General features: G+C 37.6%; 1 protein-coding gene across 1 annotated transcript in view; it reads right to left on the bottom strand.

The window, feature by feature from the left end:
- LOC121313339 (protein Jumonji-like) overlaps positions 1 to 18,309 on the bottom strand; it is a 156,445-nt gene that overhangs the window by 43,532 nt on the left and 94,604 nt on the right. Inside the window, 2 exon segments of the mRNA XM_041245751.1 lie at positions 104 to 127; positions 10,563 to 10,732. Coding sequence (XP_041101685.1) covers positions 104 to 127; positions 10,563 to 10,732 — 194 coding nt within the window.

Genomic DNA, 18,309 nt, shown 5'->3' with positions numbered 1-18,309 from the left:
AAAAAAAAAACTTTTACAGAAAGTTAATTTCTACCAATTCAACATGTTAGATATACTACTCTCTAATCTAGTAGCTATGCAGAAGTGTATCAAATGAACTGACCTTTGTAGTGCCAGATACAGTAGCCTGCAATTAAATGCACAGTAGAACTAGAATTAGTATCAAGGTAATCACTGCAGAGTTTAAGCGAGGTATTTTAATTAATGGTTTCATTGTCTGCACATTTAACACTAGAACCATCACGGTTATACTCAAAACTAAAACCGTCGCTGGTGTAGTCATTATGACGGTTACACTGTAAACAACATCAATATTAAAATCAAAGACAAACTACTGGATAACGCAAAAGTTTTATTCAAGCACATCATATCAAACATCTGCACAGCCGAAACGCTGCGTTTAAATGAACAATTAAACATAAAAGGGTTTATTTTCTAAATTACCACATGTAAAAGCACTAATTATTATTACGTCAAAAAATGAAAAACTATAATAGACATTTCAAAAGAAACTAGTTTGTAAACAGGTATACGTACACACAAAACTGAAAAAACGAAAAGTAGTTTTTCATTTAAAACTAAAGTAGCATATGTTTTCTCTTGCATGTGTCAGTCAGTGCAGCACTGAATCCAGGTTGAGCTGCTGCAGCCTGCTGCTTCGCAGTTTTTCTGACCGAAATGTTTCTGCCGAAGTGCTGGTACAGTACGTGCCTTTAAAGTAAGATGACATTGGCTGCGAAAGAAGAACTGCGACTATTTCTTTTTTTTTTTTTTTTTTAATGCAGAAATACCCCTCACACAGACAAGTTATGACGGCTCAGAACCAGCACTGACGCAACATTTTGGCATCTTGCGAGGTGGTTCAGAGATGGCACTGAAGAGCCTTAACTGCTGTGTGAAAGACTATGCCGGCACTGAAGTGCTATAGTGGGCGTGGATTGAAAGTCAACATCCCACGTGACTGTATACCAGGCACGCTGGGTATTTTATTTTATTTATTTTTTTTTATCATCAGTGTTACATGCTTTCAATTTTTCCCCAAAATATGATGGCTGATCAAGAAGGGGGTAGTAATTTGGGAGACCGGAAGAAGTGATGAAACTGTTACCTTTTTTATGGTTGACAAGCCTACAACTTAATACACTGCAGTTGATATCAGACGGTTGAATGAAAAAAATATTAAAACAATGCGTCCCCACTTAAATATTTTTATTTCAACTTTCCACACACACACTAACTATATATATACAGCTCTGGAAAAAATTAAGAGACCACTGCAAAATTATCAGTTTCTCTGGTTTTACTATTTATAGGTGTGTGTTTGGGTAAAATGAACATTTTTGTTTTATTCTATGAACTACTGACAACATTTCTCCCAAATTCCAAATAAAAATATTGTCATTTAGAACATTTATTTGCAGAAAATGACAACTGGTCAAAACAGGACAACCTTGTACTTGGCTTGATTCATGCGTCCTTCACAAAGACAAATCTGCCCGATTCCAGCCTTGCTGAAGCACCCCCAGATGAGTCCAATTTTCAGCTTTGCCCAACACCTGGTCATCTAATGGATAGATGGAGACCTGGAGAGGCCTACAAGCCACAGTGTCTCGCACCCACTGTGACATGTGGTGGAGGATCGGTGATGATCTTGGGGTGCTTCAGCAAGGTTGGAATCAGGCAGCTTTGGCACGAATCAAGCCAAGTACAAGATTGTCCTGGAAGAAAACTTGCTTCCTTCTGCTCTGACAATGTTCCCCAACTCTGAGGATTGGTTTTTCCAGTCAATCAAGGTGTGGATGGAGGACCACCAGATCAAGACCCTGTCATGGGCAACCCAATCTCCAGACCTGAACCCCACCGAAAACCTCTGGAATGTGATCAAGAGGAAGATGGATGGTCACAAGTCATCAAACAAAGCCAAGCTGCTTGAATTTTTGCGCCTGGAGTGGCATAAAGTCACCCAACATCAATGTGAAAGACCGGTGGAGAGCATGCCAAGACACATGAAAGCTGTGCTTGAAAATCAGGGTTATTCCACCAAATATTGATTTCTGAACTCTTCCTAAGTTAAAACATTAGTATTGTGTTGTTTAAAAATGAATTATTATTTTCTTTGCATTATTCGAGGTCTGACAACACTGCATCTTTTTTGTTATTTTGACCAGTTGTCATTTTCTGCAAATAAATGTTCTAAATGACAATATTTTTATTTGGAATTTGGGAGAAATGTTGTCAGTAGTTTATAGAATAAAACAAAAATGTTCATTTTACCCAAACACATACCTATAAATAGTAAAACCAGAGAAACTGATAAATTTTGCAGTGGTCTCAATTTTTTCCAGAGCTATATATATATAGCTCTGGATATTTCTTAATAGAGAGGACAACAGGAACACAGGGAAGTTTACAGTACATTACAGTTCTCCAGCACCATTAATTAAAAGATAAGAAATTGACCTATATAGCTTTAAAGCAAAATACCTAATACCTACATAAGCAAAGGTTAACATGTCAGAATGGTGGAATCTGCATGTTTTTTTTTGGTTTTTTTTGGATCGCTTTACCTAATACTGAAATAATAAATTCATAATGACTTATTTTCTCTGACGGCAGCTGTCTTTGCTGCCACAATGTTTAAAGTGTTAAAGTGTCAAGACCCACAGCATAATAATAATAATAATAATAATAGGGCCAGGCCAATTGTTGGCTGGCAAATGCTACAGGCCTTTGCCAAATGCTACTGTGTGTAAGGTTTTCCTTTCTTCAAAACATGTCAAGGCTAGAAACTTAAAACTGCCCAGCAGTCAAGTCCGATATATGTTTCAAACCCAAAATAAGGCCCCTTTCTGGCGGATTTGTTTATTGCAGGCCCCAGGAGAGAGTGTGCAAGAAATAATTTGACAGGCTTCCTGGTCTGGGGCATCTCATAACCAGCATCCCTTTCACCAAGAATATTAAAAGGGAATTTATGACACTGATATAGGCTGACTTGCAGCTAGGCATCTGACACAAAGAACAGGGCCTGTCAGGCTAAGCAAAGCAAGGACTGTAATGCTTAAGCATTACCAATTACAAAAACTTAATGTTGCCCAATACACACAGACACTTTTTGCCGTTGTTGAGCTTGGTAAAAGTGTTGAATCTGCAGTGCTGAAATGAAAATATTGTACTTGACAAAGGATGCGTTATAGTTAGGTGTTTACTTAAATCGCGGTAAATTTAAGTATTTTTCACGGGTAGATTGCAGAATAGAATTAGGATTTTGCGGACCCGTTTAAACATTAAATTAACCTAAGTACACACTATTTCAGAACACTGTAAAGCCTAAAAAAATAGTGGTGCTTGCTTCCTTACTAAAACTGAGTGCTGTCATTTGTTAAAGGCAAGCATGCAACATCCGCCTGCAGTTGACTTGCCCATACATTGAGACTGCACGTTCTGCATCCACTGAATTGGTATGAAGTGTAAGGCAAAACTTTGCCAAGTTATACAGATGTGGAAATCGATTAGAAACAGCCCAAAAACTTGTTTACCCAAGGGCATCTGGCATACTTTGGTAAAGGCAATATATGCAGCACGTTCGTTGTCATGTTATTTGTCCCATCCAATAATTTATTTTAGAACCGAGTCAAAATAAAGAAAACGTAGCTATTTCGGGTCTAAAATTCCAACTGCGAAAAAATAAGCAGCAGGTTGAAGCGAGGTTGCTGTGCTAGATCGTTTTAGTATTGATTTATCTTTCCGACAGGAATATTTTTGTCTGCGCTGACTTTCTAGTTTGGTTTCCGAAAGCTGTTTATTTTACGTTCTGTTCAGCAGCCTCTGTGGTAGCCTTTTGTTTAATGTGTGATTCTGAAGCTAAATAGCGATCAATCGTATTTTCTCCAGACACCTTAATATATGCAAAACAATTACCTCCATCTGCATGTACAGTTACTTTGCGAAATATCTTGACACGATCAATCACCGAAAGATACTTTTTTTTTTTTTGCTTTGTCGTCCATTTTTGCTATTTTACCACCAATGATGAAGATTTTAGCAACCTAAATCAAAACAATGCACCACTAACTTTGTCCCACCCCCTACTGCACAGTACAGGTTACAGAAAAGCAGTACAGGCGCACCGATAGGCTGATTAAAACACTGTTGTCATTTAAATAGCAAACAAGAACGTTAACAGTTTTGGATAATTTTTTTTTTTTTGTAAATGTTATTTGTCGACGTTTTTTGTTTGTTTGGTTTTTGCTTAAGTGCAATGCACAAAGGACGGCGAAGGAATAAAAAAGGGCTTCTACAAAAGGAAGATACATATCTTGCGTTGTGGAGTAGTTAATTTAAACAAGGTTTCTTTTTTTCCTCTCCGTACTTGTTTGTATGCATTGGCCCCTAAAAGAGGTGAATTTTGCGGTGACCCCTCAATTTCATCATTTCCGCGTAATCCGCGAAATCATGATTAGGTAGACCCCTAATTATAGTGTTATCCCTCTTAACCATTTACATTAATTATTCTAAAAGCGCAAAAAAAACCTGAAAAACGTAGTGCTCTATTAAATTGTGACAAAAGAGTGAACATTTATTGTACCAAAACTAATGAAACAGAGGGGCTTTTTGAGGGGAGGGAATAGGTTTAACCATTTACTGTGCATATGGGAAAAAACAGTACTACAAAATGTGAAAAAAAAAAAACCTTCTGCTAAGGAATATCTCTATAAAGTTACTGTATATGGCAGAAGAACCACCTACAGTATTGTAAAGGCACAGTACTCAAGTCTCTGGTAAAAGGTTCTCCTTCAAGTGTACAGTGTACTGCACAGACACAGATGCAAATTCACCTAAAGTACATTTTTAGTCTTATAATTGACCCTAATGCCCAACAGAAGCACAGTGATGGCGCACTTTAAAATCAGCCTACTACACATCCTGCCTGTGAAATTATTTAAAAATCAGCCATCTTACTGTAGCGTGCACGGGGGAAGGCTGCAGCCGGGCTGGAAGATGACGTAATCACATACGAAGACATAAGCCTGATATACGCTTCTTGCAAAGGAGCCGGCTCTTTTGTACAGTGGTATCGGCGCTATGTTTTAGTGCGAGAGGTCCCGGGTTCGTGCCTACCATCCACCTGTGTGTGGATTGCCAGGCCCTGTGTGATGCTCCTGTCTGCAGGAACCGAGGTTCGCTACACTATTATTGGCTAGATGTATTTAGATGTAAACAAATACAAGATACAGCAATGATTAGCAGGGATTCGCCACAAGGGTAAACTAAAACCTTAGAATGAAAGCACAAGGTATATGCTTACTTAGGCCTGATAGTTGCAACCAGCATTTCCTTTAAGGCTAAAATGTGCTCATTTTTATCAGTAACTGGCAACAACCTTCGCAAGTTATTATCATAAATATCAACCTCAGAGACAAAAGCCTCACGAGGTAAACCTATTATTTTGAGACCATTCTTACAAAGCATTAACATAAGCATATTTGTGTCTGTCTTGCAGCTGATTGTCTGATTTCCCTCTGTAAACATGCAAGTCACAAGGGCAGAGCTCGCTCGGGCACCAGCGAATCTGCTGGTACAGGGTGGGAAAAGCGTCTGGCAATTCTGCCTCTACAGACCTTATTCACACCAGACTCAAAACAAGACTTGGAGTACAGCTGCTAGCTTCCGGCCGCTGATGTCTCCAACTGCAGTGGAGAAAAGTTACGGGGTTCCACTGTTACGTTCCATTTTGTGGTTCTGACTTAAGAAATAATCAGTCGAAAAATATATCATTCCATTGATTTCCTAAACAAAACAAAAAAATTAGGAAGGAATGGGTACATAAAATAAGAAGAGACATTGGTCCTAATTTTCAGGTAAACAACAAGTATAAACCATTTTACCATCGTGATAAACTTTGCTAGCTATGACATTAGTAGGCCTAATGTTCTTAATACAGGATGCTAAGTAGTTCATGACAAATAGTCTATATCTATGATAACAACTGACAGGGCTGCATAGGAGCAGAGGATGAGGCAGAGCCACAATAAATATCTTGTTTAAACCAAAAGTAAATTGTAAAATTGTTGAGATACTTGTGTTGGAATATTGTTTCAAAATTGTACAATGCAACAAAAATATATTAAAAGGGTTAATGCGAGGCCAAAGGTTTCTCATTAATAATTTACCCTTTCTCAGTCAAAACGGCAAGTTTCTTGGTATTTAAAAAGCTTAGAGGGAATGCTGTTTGAAACCACACACAAGCACTTCACAATCAGAGCTCAGAACAGCACCAGGGATTTGGTCTGGTCATTAACTGAATGGGAGACCAAAATCACACTTGGTAGGACATGAGGTTGGCGGTTTTACAGCCATGCTTAAGGGGAAGTTTTGCTGAATGTGCTTTGGCACTGTATGTGGTAGTACAGCACTGGAATGAAACGTACAGTAACAGAACCCTTATTAAAAGGGCATTACTGCCTGGTAGCGGACAGAGTCAGAAGTTAACACTTTAGAAATGACTAGGAAGTTTATTTCAGTTTAAGCAAATTATTCTACCTGAATGTCCCATCAGCAAAACCCACCTTGAGGTAAAATCCATTAACAGAGCCCCCCAAATGTTACAGTGGATGAAGGTTTAGGCATAGCGCTAGGATGGGAGTTCCAGTTACAGCAAACATACATTTTTGAAAATCTGTATCAGTAGTACAAGAACTGACTTGGTACTTAAGTACATAAGTTAAGGACAGCTAATAAAATGTTTTGATCAGTTCTTCCATTTTTTTTTTAATCATTTGGAAAGCCTTCATGTGAATGTATATAGCTATACTGTTGTAACTGGGTGGTGAAAGAGCCAACTACTGTTACAGGGAGAGTGATTGTTTAAACTGGGGTACACTCTGGAGGAATTGTATCATGTAATTTTATTTTGCAAATCCCATGACTACAAGCAACCAGGAAAAATCAGATCTATCATGTGACCAATAAAAGAGAAGGTCTTTTATAACCAAATCACCTGAAAAAGCATGATGAAGAGCTGCAGTATAGTAGGTGAACAGCGAGTAAAATTGCTCCCCCACATCTATTTTCTTTAATGTAATTTTTCTTCATTTTAAAACTAAGTACATCATGCAGGAACTGCATCACATGAAACTGCAATAAATAGCCTACATTCTCATTACTAGTGTTTACCAATACATCTTGGTGTCAAAACTGGAATAAGCTTCACAATTTATATTCTGAGAGAAGACAAAAGCCTTAGCATTCTTTAAAATCGGCCAGACGACACCCACACAGAAGAACTATATCACGCTCAACTTATTTATTTTTCTATAACCATCTCACAAAACATTCTGTGAGAGGCCCCTTTGAAAGAAGAGAGCTATAAAAAAAAAAAAAAAAAAAACACTGCTCTCCGTCTCCGACTGCCTGCTAGCTGGGACAGTCAGTCTCCCTATAACTGAGCCGGTGTTAGCTCTTTGACTTGCACCACCCAGCTATGAACAAAATACTTACAGAAGACAGTACATTCACATGAAACCTTTCCAAATGATAAAAAAAAAAACCCTGACCAAAACCCATGCATGAAAATTCCATTAATGCTGCATGAGATCAGGGGAAAATGTGTCTGTAATCCATTGGGGAACATTATCTATAAATTATGCTGGTTTTGAGAGTAGAAGAGAGCACAGAACAGGATGCAAGGTCAACATTCTTAAGTGTGCATAACCAACATAATGAGGGGGTGATGGGATAATATTATTACGTACATACTAATAGCTGTATATTTGTCATTGCTGGGATGAAGATGGATTTTTCATGTTGGTAGCAATAGGGATTACAGAGTTCTTCTATCTAATTGTAAGCTAACATCTTGTGGCCTGTTGGGGAAGGGGGGTTCTAATATAATTATTTTCTGTGTCCTAATGGTTTAGCCAATTCCTATTCTAACAAAAATATCAAAGAAACACTGAATCTCAACTAACTGAGATCTCTCTCTCTCTCTCAAACAAAACAAACACTCTGCTATAGAGGAGGTCAATACAGCAATATATTACACGAAAAACATGCATGTCTGGTTTGCATCTCCCTTTGTTTGGCTAAGTATACTGGGAAAGAAAATTTAAACACGTGTAAAGTTTTACCTATGAAATACTGACTGCTGACAAATTAAAACCACTTATCTGTTCTGTAACCCAAGGCTGGCTCTGTTCCACACAATAACCTACAGGCTACAAGATATTAGCTTCTTTTATTCTAATAAGTACAATGCTGTTTGTTCAGGTATTTTTCCCCCAACACTAATGTCTGTATTCACTTCTATGGATTATTATTATTACTGCAACAGCCTGCCTACTGTCTGTCATTTAAGGATGTGACATTTCAATTGTTATATCCACCCTTTATAAACACACTTTAAGTAAGTATGTTGATTGTTTGACATTAGTCTATCCAATTATGGTAGGCTACACCATAACAACAAGAAATGTGTTAACTGAAAAACATGTGGATAGCTTATGTCTCTCTCTAAAATTTGATATACCTGCTGTTCCTACCAATACTTGATTGCTTAGATGGTAATGAAGCAGATTCTAGTGACAGTTATTTACAGCAACATTTTCAAATTCACATCTCACATGGAAAATGTAAATGTTGAATGTAAATATTTATCCAGTATTTGAGCGAGGTACAAAATTTTTTCAATATTTCACTTTTTTTTTTTAACCAAACCGAGATAATGTAATTATCTTTACAAAGTTCGCAAAACATTTTTTTTTATTTGTACAGCTGATTCAATAGTGATTTTTAAATTACAACTCAATGAGAAGATCCTTCTCCTTATTCCCCATCTTTATTTGATTTTTTCAACCTCATTATGTATTTATTCTTTTGAATGCCAGTGGAGCCATCTCAATATCATTTTCAGATGCTCCCTTTAATTAAAAACATTATAGAAATTGCCTTTAAATAGATACAGTACTTTCACATACAGTAAGTGGTAAATAGTAAAGCTATTATTTTCTCTGGGTAAAGCAGCTTTATAAATAGACTTCCTAGCTGGTATTCATTTTCAGTACTATGATGTCTGGATGCCTAGCCTTGAACATGGTTACAGCCAGAATTCTGAACAGGAGGAGGAGTGAAAAGTAAATTAGTCTTCATACGAACCAAGCTGCCAATACAAGGCTACAAAAGGTCAATCTGAGTTAAATGACCATGAAATGTTCAGTTAAATTGAAACACTATTTTTTATTTTTGTATATGCTGTCATTTCTGGGTTTACTTTGGCAAACCACAGTGAAAACAAAGGAAGAACTTGTTTGTTTGCTACTTTACAGTATATGTGGGCATATTATGGACTCTCTAAACCTGATGTATTTTTCGTTACTCATTTGTTATTTTACAATGTGCTGGCACACTATTGCAAAATCAGTAAAACCTTGAAAGTACTTTTTTTCCCCAGCTGGTCAGATGGAAACTGCTCAGCTGGCACTCGTGTAGGCTTGTCTGGCTTAGGAGTATGGGAATTAAAATGCACTTCTAAAAATGACTGTGCCTCCCAGATCTAGGGGTGTTAGAGCAGCTCTGGAATGCTGACTCCACTGAGAAAGGAGGACTGGGAAAGGATGGCCTCTTGCTCTCCTTGAGGAATAGCAACTGATCATGTCCCAGAAGGGCTGAGCACTTAGGCCATTCTGCTAAAGTATAAACTGACCAATCATTTCCCAAACAGAGGTTCCAAAACTTCAGTGACACCCTGACCTAATACTGACTACGACGCCCACCACCAGCACCTAATGAATCCATAGGAAAGTGAACCATTACTCTCCTTAAGAATATCTGCTTGTAGAAATGAAGATTAAAAATCCAACTGCATAAATTGATCTTTCCTTCTACTTTTTCAAGGGTTATTTGAATGAATATTTCTGTATGCTTTCCTTTTACAACTTAAGACAAGGACCAGCTTTACATACCTTAATCAGCTCTGCCCAGTTTTAGAAATCACTGTGTGCAGTTACTGTTTAAAAAAACACTGTTTGTCAGCTACAGGAAACTGACAGTTTAATGTTTACTTTAACTTCAACACTATAAAGAAAAAATAATACGACACTAGTTAAGAGGTCTCATTCTTAGGTGTTGTCGTTTTTTACTTGTTTTCAGTGATGGTAGGTTTGCCAGACCCTGATGAGAATTAGTTTTAGCAATACCTAATGTTAACTAAACTAAGGCAGACTAAGCAGTGCTCTACAAAACCAGATGTAAAGTGTTGTATACCTTTAACTGGTTTATCGTTTTGCTACTTAGTGTTGCATGACCTAAACATAGTACAGGTGCACCTGCAGGCTATGGACATTATACTGTACTTTGAGACTTGCATCACTTTCCTAGGAATATCACACAAAGAGTTTTTTTAGATTCATAGTAACACTTTAAAAATAACATTTGACATGGAATGACCAATACCATCTGCAGCAGTATTTCAACCTGAATGTATGACCATTAAATGTATGGGTCATTTTATAATATTGAATAGCCTATTGGTGAACGGACATCAAGTGTCAGAATAAAATCGCTCTTACCTCGGAGGCAGAGGAAGGTCAGGAAATCCTCTGTTTTAGGCTTCCGTTTGGAAAGGTCTGTGATCTGGGAGACTGGAGTTGGCAAAGCTGACTCTACCACCTTTATGGGGGTTGTGCTGGGGGAGTTGGGCTGTGACTGAGCAAATTTCCTTTGTGCTTGCAGTCTTGGCCTACAGAGATAAAAAAAGAAAACAAATACCGTTTAACTTGAGAATACAGCGTAGACTGAGTTTGCAGAGCTACTGTACAGTCCTATCTTGCTTTAACAAATGAAAAGAAACCTCTGCCTCCCTTTGACTATTCCATAAAATGCCCTGAAAAGGTCAGCACAGGTACTGCAATGTTTTCACTCTAAAAAACAGTTACTGGTGTCTTTAGATAGTGTGTTAGCAGCATCAGAAGAATACCTGCTCCAAGTCAAGTAAAATGGTATTTGCAGTGTTATCAAAATATTTAACTTACTATTCATAACAGGCTGTGAAGTCTACAAACCTCAGCAATTCAACATGAGAACCCCAGTAATGTGTGTGCTGGAGAAAGCTCATTAAGGGGGAAAACAAACAATGAGTGATGTGACAATCAGTTTTGAAGGAAAATGCCATATCCACTGCCTGTCTCCTCCATTACAGCATATCTAGCTTCTGGCCTACATTCAAAACAAGAGACATAATACTGTGTATTACTGTATATGACTCACACAAGCTTATCTAATGCAAGGCAAGGGGCAGACACACTAATACTATAAATTGGAGTAAAACACACATCTGACCTGTGTGTGGTCTGTTCATTCGCTTGCTCAGTTACTTAAGTCAGGTTCTAAGAAAGCTCTCAATGGATCTGAACAACGTGTTCGAGGCCAGTCTGATATGTTACAGCACATTTGCAGCAGAGCACCTCAGCAAGCTGTTAAACAGGCACATTCTTAGATACATACTTCAAGGATGTTATCACAGGTCTATTTTTGAAGGAAACCCAACATGTTGAACCAATTTGCTTATACAACAATATACATGACAAAGGAGGGTGTAAAAGCTGTAATGCCCTACAGTTTAAGACTTCAAAAATATACCAGTGTTTTGTATTTTTTTTTTATTGTAAATGTTCAATAGAAAATGGCATTTGAGAAAAATAAGGTAATCCTCAGTCTGTACTGCTTCCTAAGCTACTGAGCTTGATGTCATTTAGGCCTACAACCTTCCACTTTTGCAAGTAGTATAGAAAAAGGGCACGTCGTTTGTCTCAAGTCAATTTGGCTATCTGGTTTCAAGTAAAGTTGCAGGAACTTGTGTTTAAAGCTAAAATCACTGTCAGTTAATGAAGTGCCCAGAAGACAAACCCCAGAGAAGAGAGACACCAATGAATGTTATTTTAGTGTAAAACTGAATAGATTTTGTGGGATACTGCAGCTTTAATATTTGTAGCACTGGCGACTACATTTTGATGACAACTTGACTTGTTTGATATGTACACATTAAAAGCTTCTGTATCTAGTAAATACATTCTATATCTACCAAAAACATACAGTTGCCTATTACAATATCTCATTAAATTTAAAACAGAGCACTAAGCACGTAAGGAAATCAATTTGCACAGATATTTATTCCTGTGGCTTGGTCCGTGCCAACTGTCAAGCTTGGCTTAATGAAGGTTGTTTGTTGCAAAAAGAATCACGCTAATCTCAGGCCTCCCTTATCCAGTCATCTGGCAAGACCCCAAAGTCAAAAGCTGCCTTTTGTACTATCAAAACAAAAAACAAAACAAAAAAAAAACAAACAAAAACAGTTCTACCTGATTTCAATCAGAACATCGCTAGTGGCATTCATAAGATGGGTTTAATGTGAAATGAAATTAAAGACTTTGGCCCTATCCACACTGCCTTTAAACCAGCTTAAAAGTGCTAAATATGGTTTGCATCCACACTACTTAGTGTTTAATACCGTAGCCGAGGGCCGGACTCGAGCCCACCTCAGGGGGTAGTTTCAAGTACGGTTCTAAATTAGATCTCATCGGGTAGTGCAGTTTATCAGAAGTGTGGACACTAATACCAAAACAACATTTTTTGTGTACAGTCTACAATATTCGAAAATGCTTTGTAATATGTTTGGCGAAATACTCAAAGAGAAGGCACCTGAAGAACTTGCTATCAGTGTACACTCCACACTAGGTGTTCATTTTTATGCTTAAAAAAATCTCCTGTCAGGACATCTCTGTTAAACTAATGGGGAAAATAACAAAATGCACAACGTTAAAATTAGGCAACTGCAGAAATGAAATGAGACTTAAAAACGAGTATCGAAGATGAACAATTCACGTAATGTGTCAGCTCTACTTAAAATAAAATTAAGGGGACAAGAATTAGGCTCAGGCAAAATATGACGGTAAAATCAAACATTGTTTTTTAATTGACAGCTTTTTCTTAGTTTAATTATGAAACAGAATCAGCTCAATTTGTTTTGTCTTGGGTGCTCACAGCCAGCAATTTCAAACCTTGTGAGATGGCATAACCAGACACACTTTGCCAATGACAGGCCACGAACCGAGAGACCAAGAGTCACAACACCTGCCCAAGATCGACAGATCATTTTGAAGCATCTTCGTGATGTCAACTGTTAAGCACAATAAAAAGTCACTGCACCTGCTCTAAAACAGAGTTGGTTATTTTTTGATCGCATCTAGTGAATTTTATCCAAATATAATTGATACGTTTCTTTTGATGCTCAAATATAAAATTATAGGTTTCTTTTGATGCTCAGTATTTATTCAAGTACCAAATCACTTTTATCAAGCTGTCTCGAATCATCTCATCTCAACTGGCCGTACACAGTCTGGATGAATTGTAGCAGTGTGTGTGCCCTTAAAACCAAGATTATCCAGTTTTTAGTCGGGATGTCTTCAGATCTGAAGATTAAACATGTTGACTCTTTTTCAGTCACAGTTTCATTCAGATGTGATCGGTCTGTCTGTGTGAGCAGTTTGCCGACCAAGACTGACTGAGACCGATTAGTCATAAAGGCGTTTACTAAATCAAAAGGTAAATTATCAATTTACCTTTTTATTATCAATCTACTGGCAGCCTATATTTTCTTACTGTGCTAAAACAGAAGTAACCGGTGCGTCAATCTCCAATAGGTCAGAAATCACAAGCCCCTAGATCCATACGCTGAGAAAAAAAAACGTCAAAGTCAAATAAAAATCAACAGGTTGGATTTTATTTACTGCAGGTAGACAAACTATACAAGTCAAACACTGCCCGAAACGTCTGCACAGTGTAAATGGTCAATAGCTAAATCAATAGGCTAAGCACTTCTTTTTGGTTACCTCGCGGCACTGTCTCCGCTGTCTAATCCGCATACGGTGCCAGGCATAATGTGAGGGTCGCTATGTTTGGCTAAGTAAAATAAATGTGTACAGGGCAGTATTAATTAAATTTGCATACATCGTACAATCACCAGGATCTAGTTATGGTCAGTCCAATTCAGCCTTAGCAGTGTGCTACACCCAGTCCGGAAAAACTCAATTGTGACGTCAGACCAAAACTGAACACAACTGATAGTGGAATTAGTGCAAACTCAGATGAGATGAGTCAGGACGGCTTGAGTCGGGCTGTGTGCGTTGGGCTTTAGCATTACAGATACTGTTGTCTCTTTCAAGCTCAAAAGTAATTTCAATTAAATCAAATACTCAGCAAAACTGGGAACAACAGCACCAAAACCAGTTTTTTTTTTTCAAGTGTAGACTATTTTGTTGCCAATACAACAAAACTGGTAAACAAATACCAGTTTTACTGTGAGGCAAGCAGTACCTCCCTCTAATACCATTCTATAGTTTCAACAAGACCTGTGGGATTTATTTAGCACACTCAAGAAACTTGTCATGCATTGCTTGAACAGAGGTCCAGTGCAATGGAAATTTCAAGAAAAGACAGAATATACACATGTTGCATATTAATGCTTTCCTGTTGCCCAAAATACAGTTTAAGTGCAGCAATTATACACTAGCTAAAATAGCTTGCAACTAAATTGTCAGTGAAACTTTATCTATTTCCAGCACAGCACTGTTAACATTAAAAAACACAAGTTTTAAATGTGAAAAAGTGGATAGATCCTTCGGTTTATTTTGAGGACAACCTATGTTTCAGCATCTGTACTTCCTGTAAAGCTTGTGAGCTTCATGATGTGTGCATGTGGGGCAGTCTAACTGAACAACCCATGCCGCCCTTCCCGTGAATACAGTGATCCAGCAGGATAAATGAGCTTTACAGCCTGCTACAGTGCCTTGCTGTGTCACGATCAAGAGGACATGAACAGAGCAACCATCCAACCCTCATAGAAGCCTGCTTCCTTCCTGAAGTGAAAAATTGAAAAAAGTTATTAGTCAAAACTTCCAAAGCTTAAAGTTAAAAATGAAATTTAAACCCAGAATATTGTGAAAAGCTGTCTTTTTTCATCAGTACCTACTTTTGCAAAACACATTGCTATCATAATTTTTGGTCAGCTCATGTCACACCAGTAGAGTACACAAGTGCCCAGTCAGAGGTCTTCAAAACAAACCTGAGCAAACTGAAGTCTCAGGGATCAGAGTGACAACGCCACCAGGCAAAACTTAAATTAAGTGCATTCCCCGCACTTACACAATGACAATGCACTTGGTATTTAGACAACCTAGGATCCACTCTTTAGAAGTCACTCGGCAACACCCGGAAATGGATTCTGACACAGTAAATGGATTTTGGATATGGGAAATGACTTTTTGATGAACATGGTTATTTTAAAAAGTTTGATGAATGTCCATTTCCTATTGACGGCTTCAGCTGGGAGCAGGAAGAAAGAACATATTTCCTTTATTACTATTTGGATGGATATCAAGTATAAATATGTAACAAACAAGCAGCCCGCCCAGCTAAACCAATCTTACTGCAAATAACTTAATTATATAGAATTCATTATATATTTCAGCAGAAACGTACAGTATAATACTAACTGAAGATACTTATTTGTACAAAACATATTTTTATGAGAGAGATGTTTTACTGATCTGTACTTGGGACTTAGCCATGCCAGCAGTGTTTGACTGTACCTCTGTTTACTGTGTCATTCGAAGAACTCCACTTTATTTACCTATCCTAAAAAAAAAAAAAAAAAATCTCTGTCCGGAGCTCCCACTCAAACAGTCTGCTACAGACCATACAGTATGTCTCTCAATTTCTCTAGGGCCTGCCCTCTCAGCACAGAGCAAACTGAACTCTGATGCAGCATGGCTTACTAACAAATCAGGAGCTTAACCGGCAGGAGCGGTAAACAACAAGGTTTTATTTACAGCTTGGTGTCGGCTCTCCACTGCATCAAAGACATTTCTGGTTGACTGAAGTTCTCACTAATGCCCAAGCCTGTTTGGGTAATTTTACTGAGGCTGCTAAACAGGAAGTGAAGCGGCCAAGGGGTAAAAGCGCCACAGGGCAGCTTCACCTCCGATGAAGCCCAATGTCTGGAGTCAAATGAGGCCTTCATGTAATACATTTGAATCCCAGCCTATGGTGTTTAAAAACTTCCTCAAAAAGGAAAAGACCTCAAAAAGGGTACCAGTATGCAGAAAACTACATTTGTATATTGCAAATCAAAAGTGGTAGAGTCTTATCTTCTTCCTTAGTTCATTCATGTTTTACCAGATTTACTAAAATGTTTAATTTATCTATTTCCTGTGATAAGCAATTGTGTTATAACAGTTAAATACCCGAGATCTATATCTACCGTACTGTATACATTGTAGCATGTTCACTTAATATTTGATTTGCTGTACTGTAGACGTGATGTAGTGTACCTCATTGGAATTTGCATCTCTGGATAACAATTTCCAATATATTTTAGCACACCAAACACTTCAACTGCCTATACACATTTTGTGGAGTCTCTCCTCTGTTCCAGAAGGATAAAATGCCTTGCACAACCTGGTACACAGGCAGCATGGCTGGTCACTGGGCATTCTCTTTGGGTTTAGTTGTTGCTGCCAATTCAAAATCATGCCATGGAGATCCTATAATACCTGGACTTAAACTTGTGGATAATGTTCCAAGAGGTGTCTGGGCTATAAAAAAATGTGTAAACCATAAGTTTAAAGCAGCAGCTATTAACAAATCCCAACTCTCTAATTAGATTTGCACCTTAACTGTTTGGTAGGAAAGGGTAGGCTATTTACTTACAGATGGACAAACATTCTCAAAACTGCTTGACTGTACAGAATTACAGCAATGTAAGGTGTTGCTTTTGTTGTCATTACAGATGTGCAAGATTGGTCTGTCCATTGTTTCAGCCACATCTATCTCAATTGCATAATTTGCATGTGGCTGCATACAGTTAACGCTATATGTTGCATCACTGAGCCTTATCTTACCTAATCGCCTTACAAGTCAGAGCAGACAAAGCTAATACAGTAACAGTACACACTCGTTACAATGGCCTTCCTAATAACGAACCTTCGGCTAGAACAAACCTGGCCCCTGGATCCCAATTAAACAACAACAATATATATATTTTTTAAATAAATGCAAATCAATAATCTAAGGCTACACTGTCCACATCCCATGCTGCACACAGCAGGTCAGTAATCCCCCCCCCCCCCCCAAAAAAAAAAGGAGCAAGGGAGGCAGATCTCTGTTGTGAATATGGGTTGTCAAAAAGCACACTGTTCTGGCTCATGTAGCTACCATGCAACAGACATGGCAAATAAGGAAAGACTTCAGGATCTGATCAACTTTGAAATTTCAAACTTTCCAACATTTTATTTTACTTCCATAATGCAAGCCTATTTTTTGTTATGTGGAATGTAATACACTAAATAAAACAATGAGAAGTAAATATTTGTTTATTGTACAATCCCCCTTTTTCAATCAATCAATCAATCTTTATTTTTGTATAGTGCTTTTAACGGGGGTCGCCACAAAGTGCTTTCAATGATAAAAAATGCATACAAATATATATATATAATCAGCAAATAAAACACACATAGAAATATATATAATCAGCAATAAAATACACATAAAAAATAAATAAATAAATAAAATAAAAATAAGAATGCAGAAGTGAGAGAATATCACTTTAAAAACTTGCATAAGCCAAGCTATACAAGTGTGTTTTTAAACAAGATTTAAAAGCATCGGCAGAAGGAGCTTCCTTTATAGTACTAGGTTTACCACCTGAGTTTTGTTTCTGAATACTAGGTAGGGAAAGTAACCTAGCATCCAGTGGTCAAAGCGGACGATTACGAACGTATCATTTTAAAAGATCCTTTAAATAGGGTGGAGCTAAGCCATTTAGAGCCTTATATGTTAATAATAGCACCTTAAAATCTATCCTAAATCGAACAGGGAGCCAATGCAAGGACGCCAGCACAGGAGTGATATGATCTCGTTTCTTACTCCCAGTTAAAACTCTTGCAGCAGCATTCTGTACAAGTTGCATCCGAGATATACTATTGTTAATAATACCGGCAAAAAGGCCGTTACAATAATCAATCCTTGAAGATATAAAAGTATGTATCAATCGCTGCATTCTGCTTGGAAAGCAAACCTCTCAGTCTAGCTATGTTTCTTAAATGAAAAAAGGAAATTTTTAATGTGCGATTCAAAGGACTGGTCTGGATCAAAAATGACAAGTTAAAAAGTGATGCTAGAACTTTGTTTTATTGCAAAGACACAACAACGGCTGGGATTCTAAAAAAAAAAAAAAAAAAAAAAAAAAAAAAAAAAAAAAAC

Source organism: Polyodon spathula, chromosome 3, assembly GCF_017654505.1.
Source record: "Polyodon spathula isolate WHYD16114869_AA chromosome 3, ASM1765450v1, whole genome shotgun sequence".
Taxonomy (NCBI): Eukaryota; Metazoa; Chordata; class Actinopteri; order Acipenseriformes; family Polyodontidae; genus Polyodon; species Polyodon spathula.
This window is presented reverse-complemented; position numbering and strand designations above follow the sequence as displayed.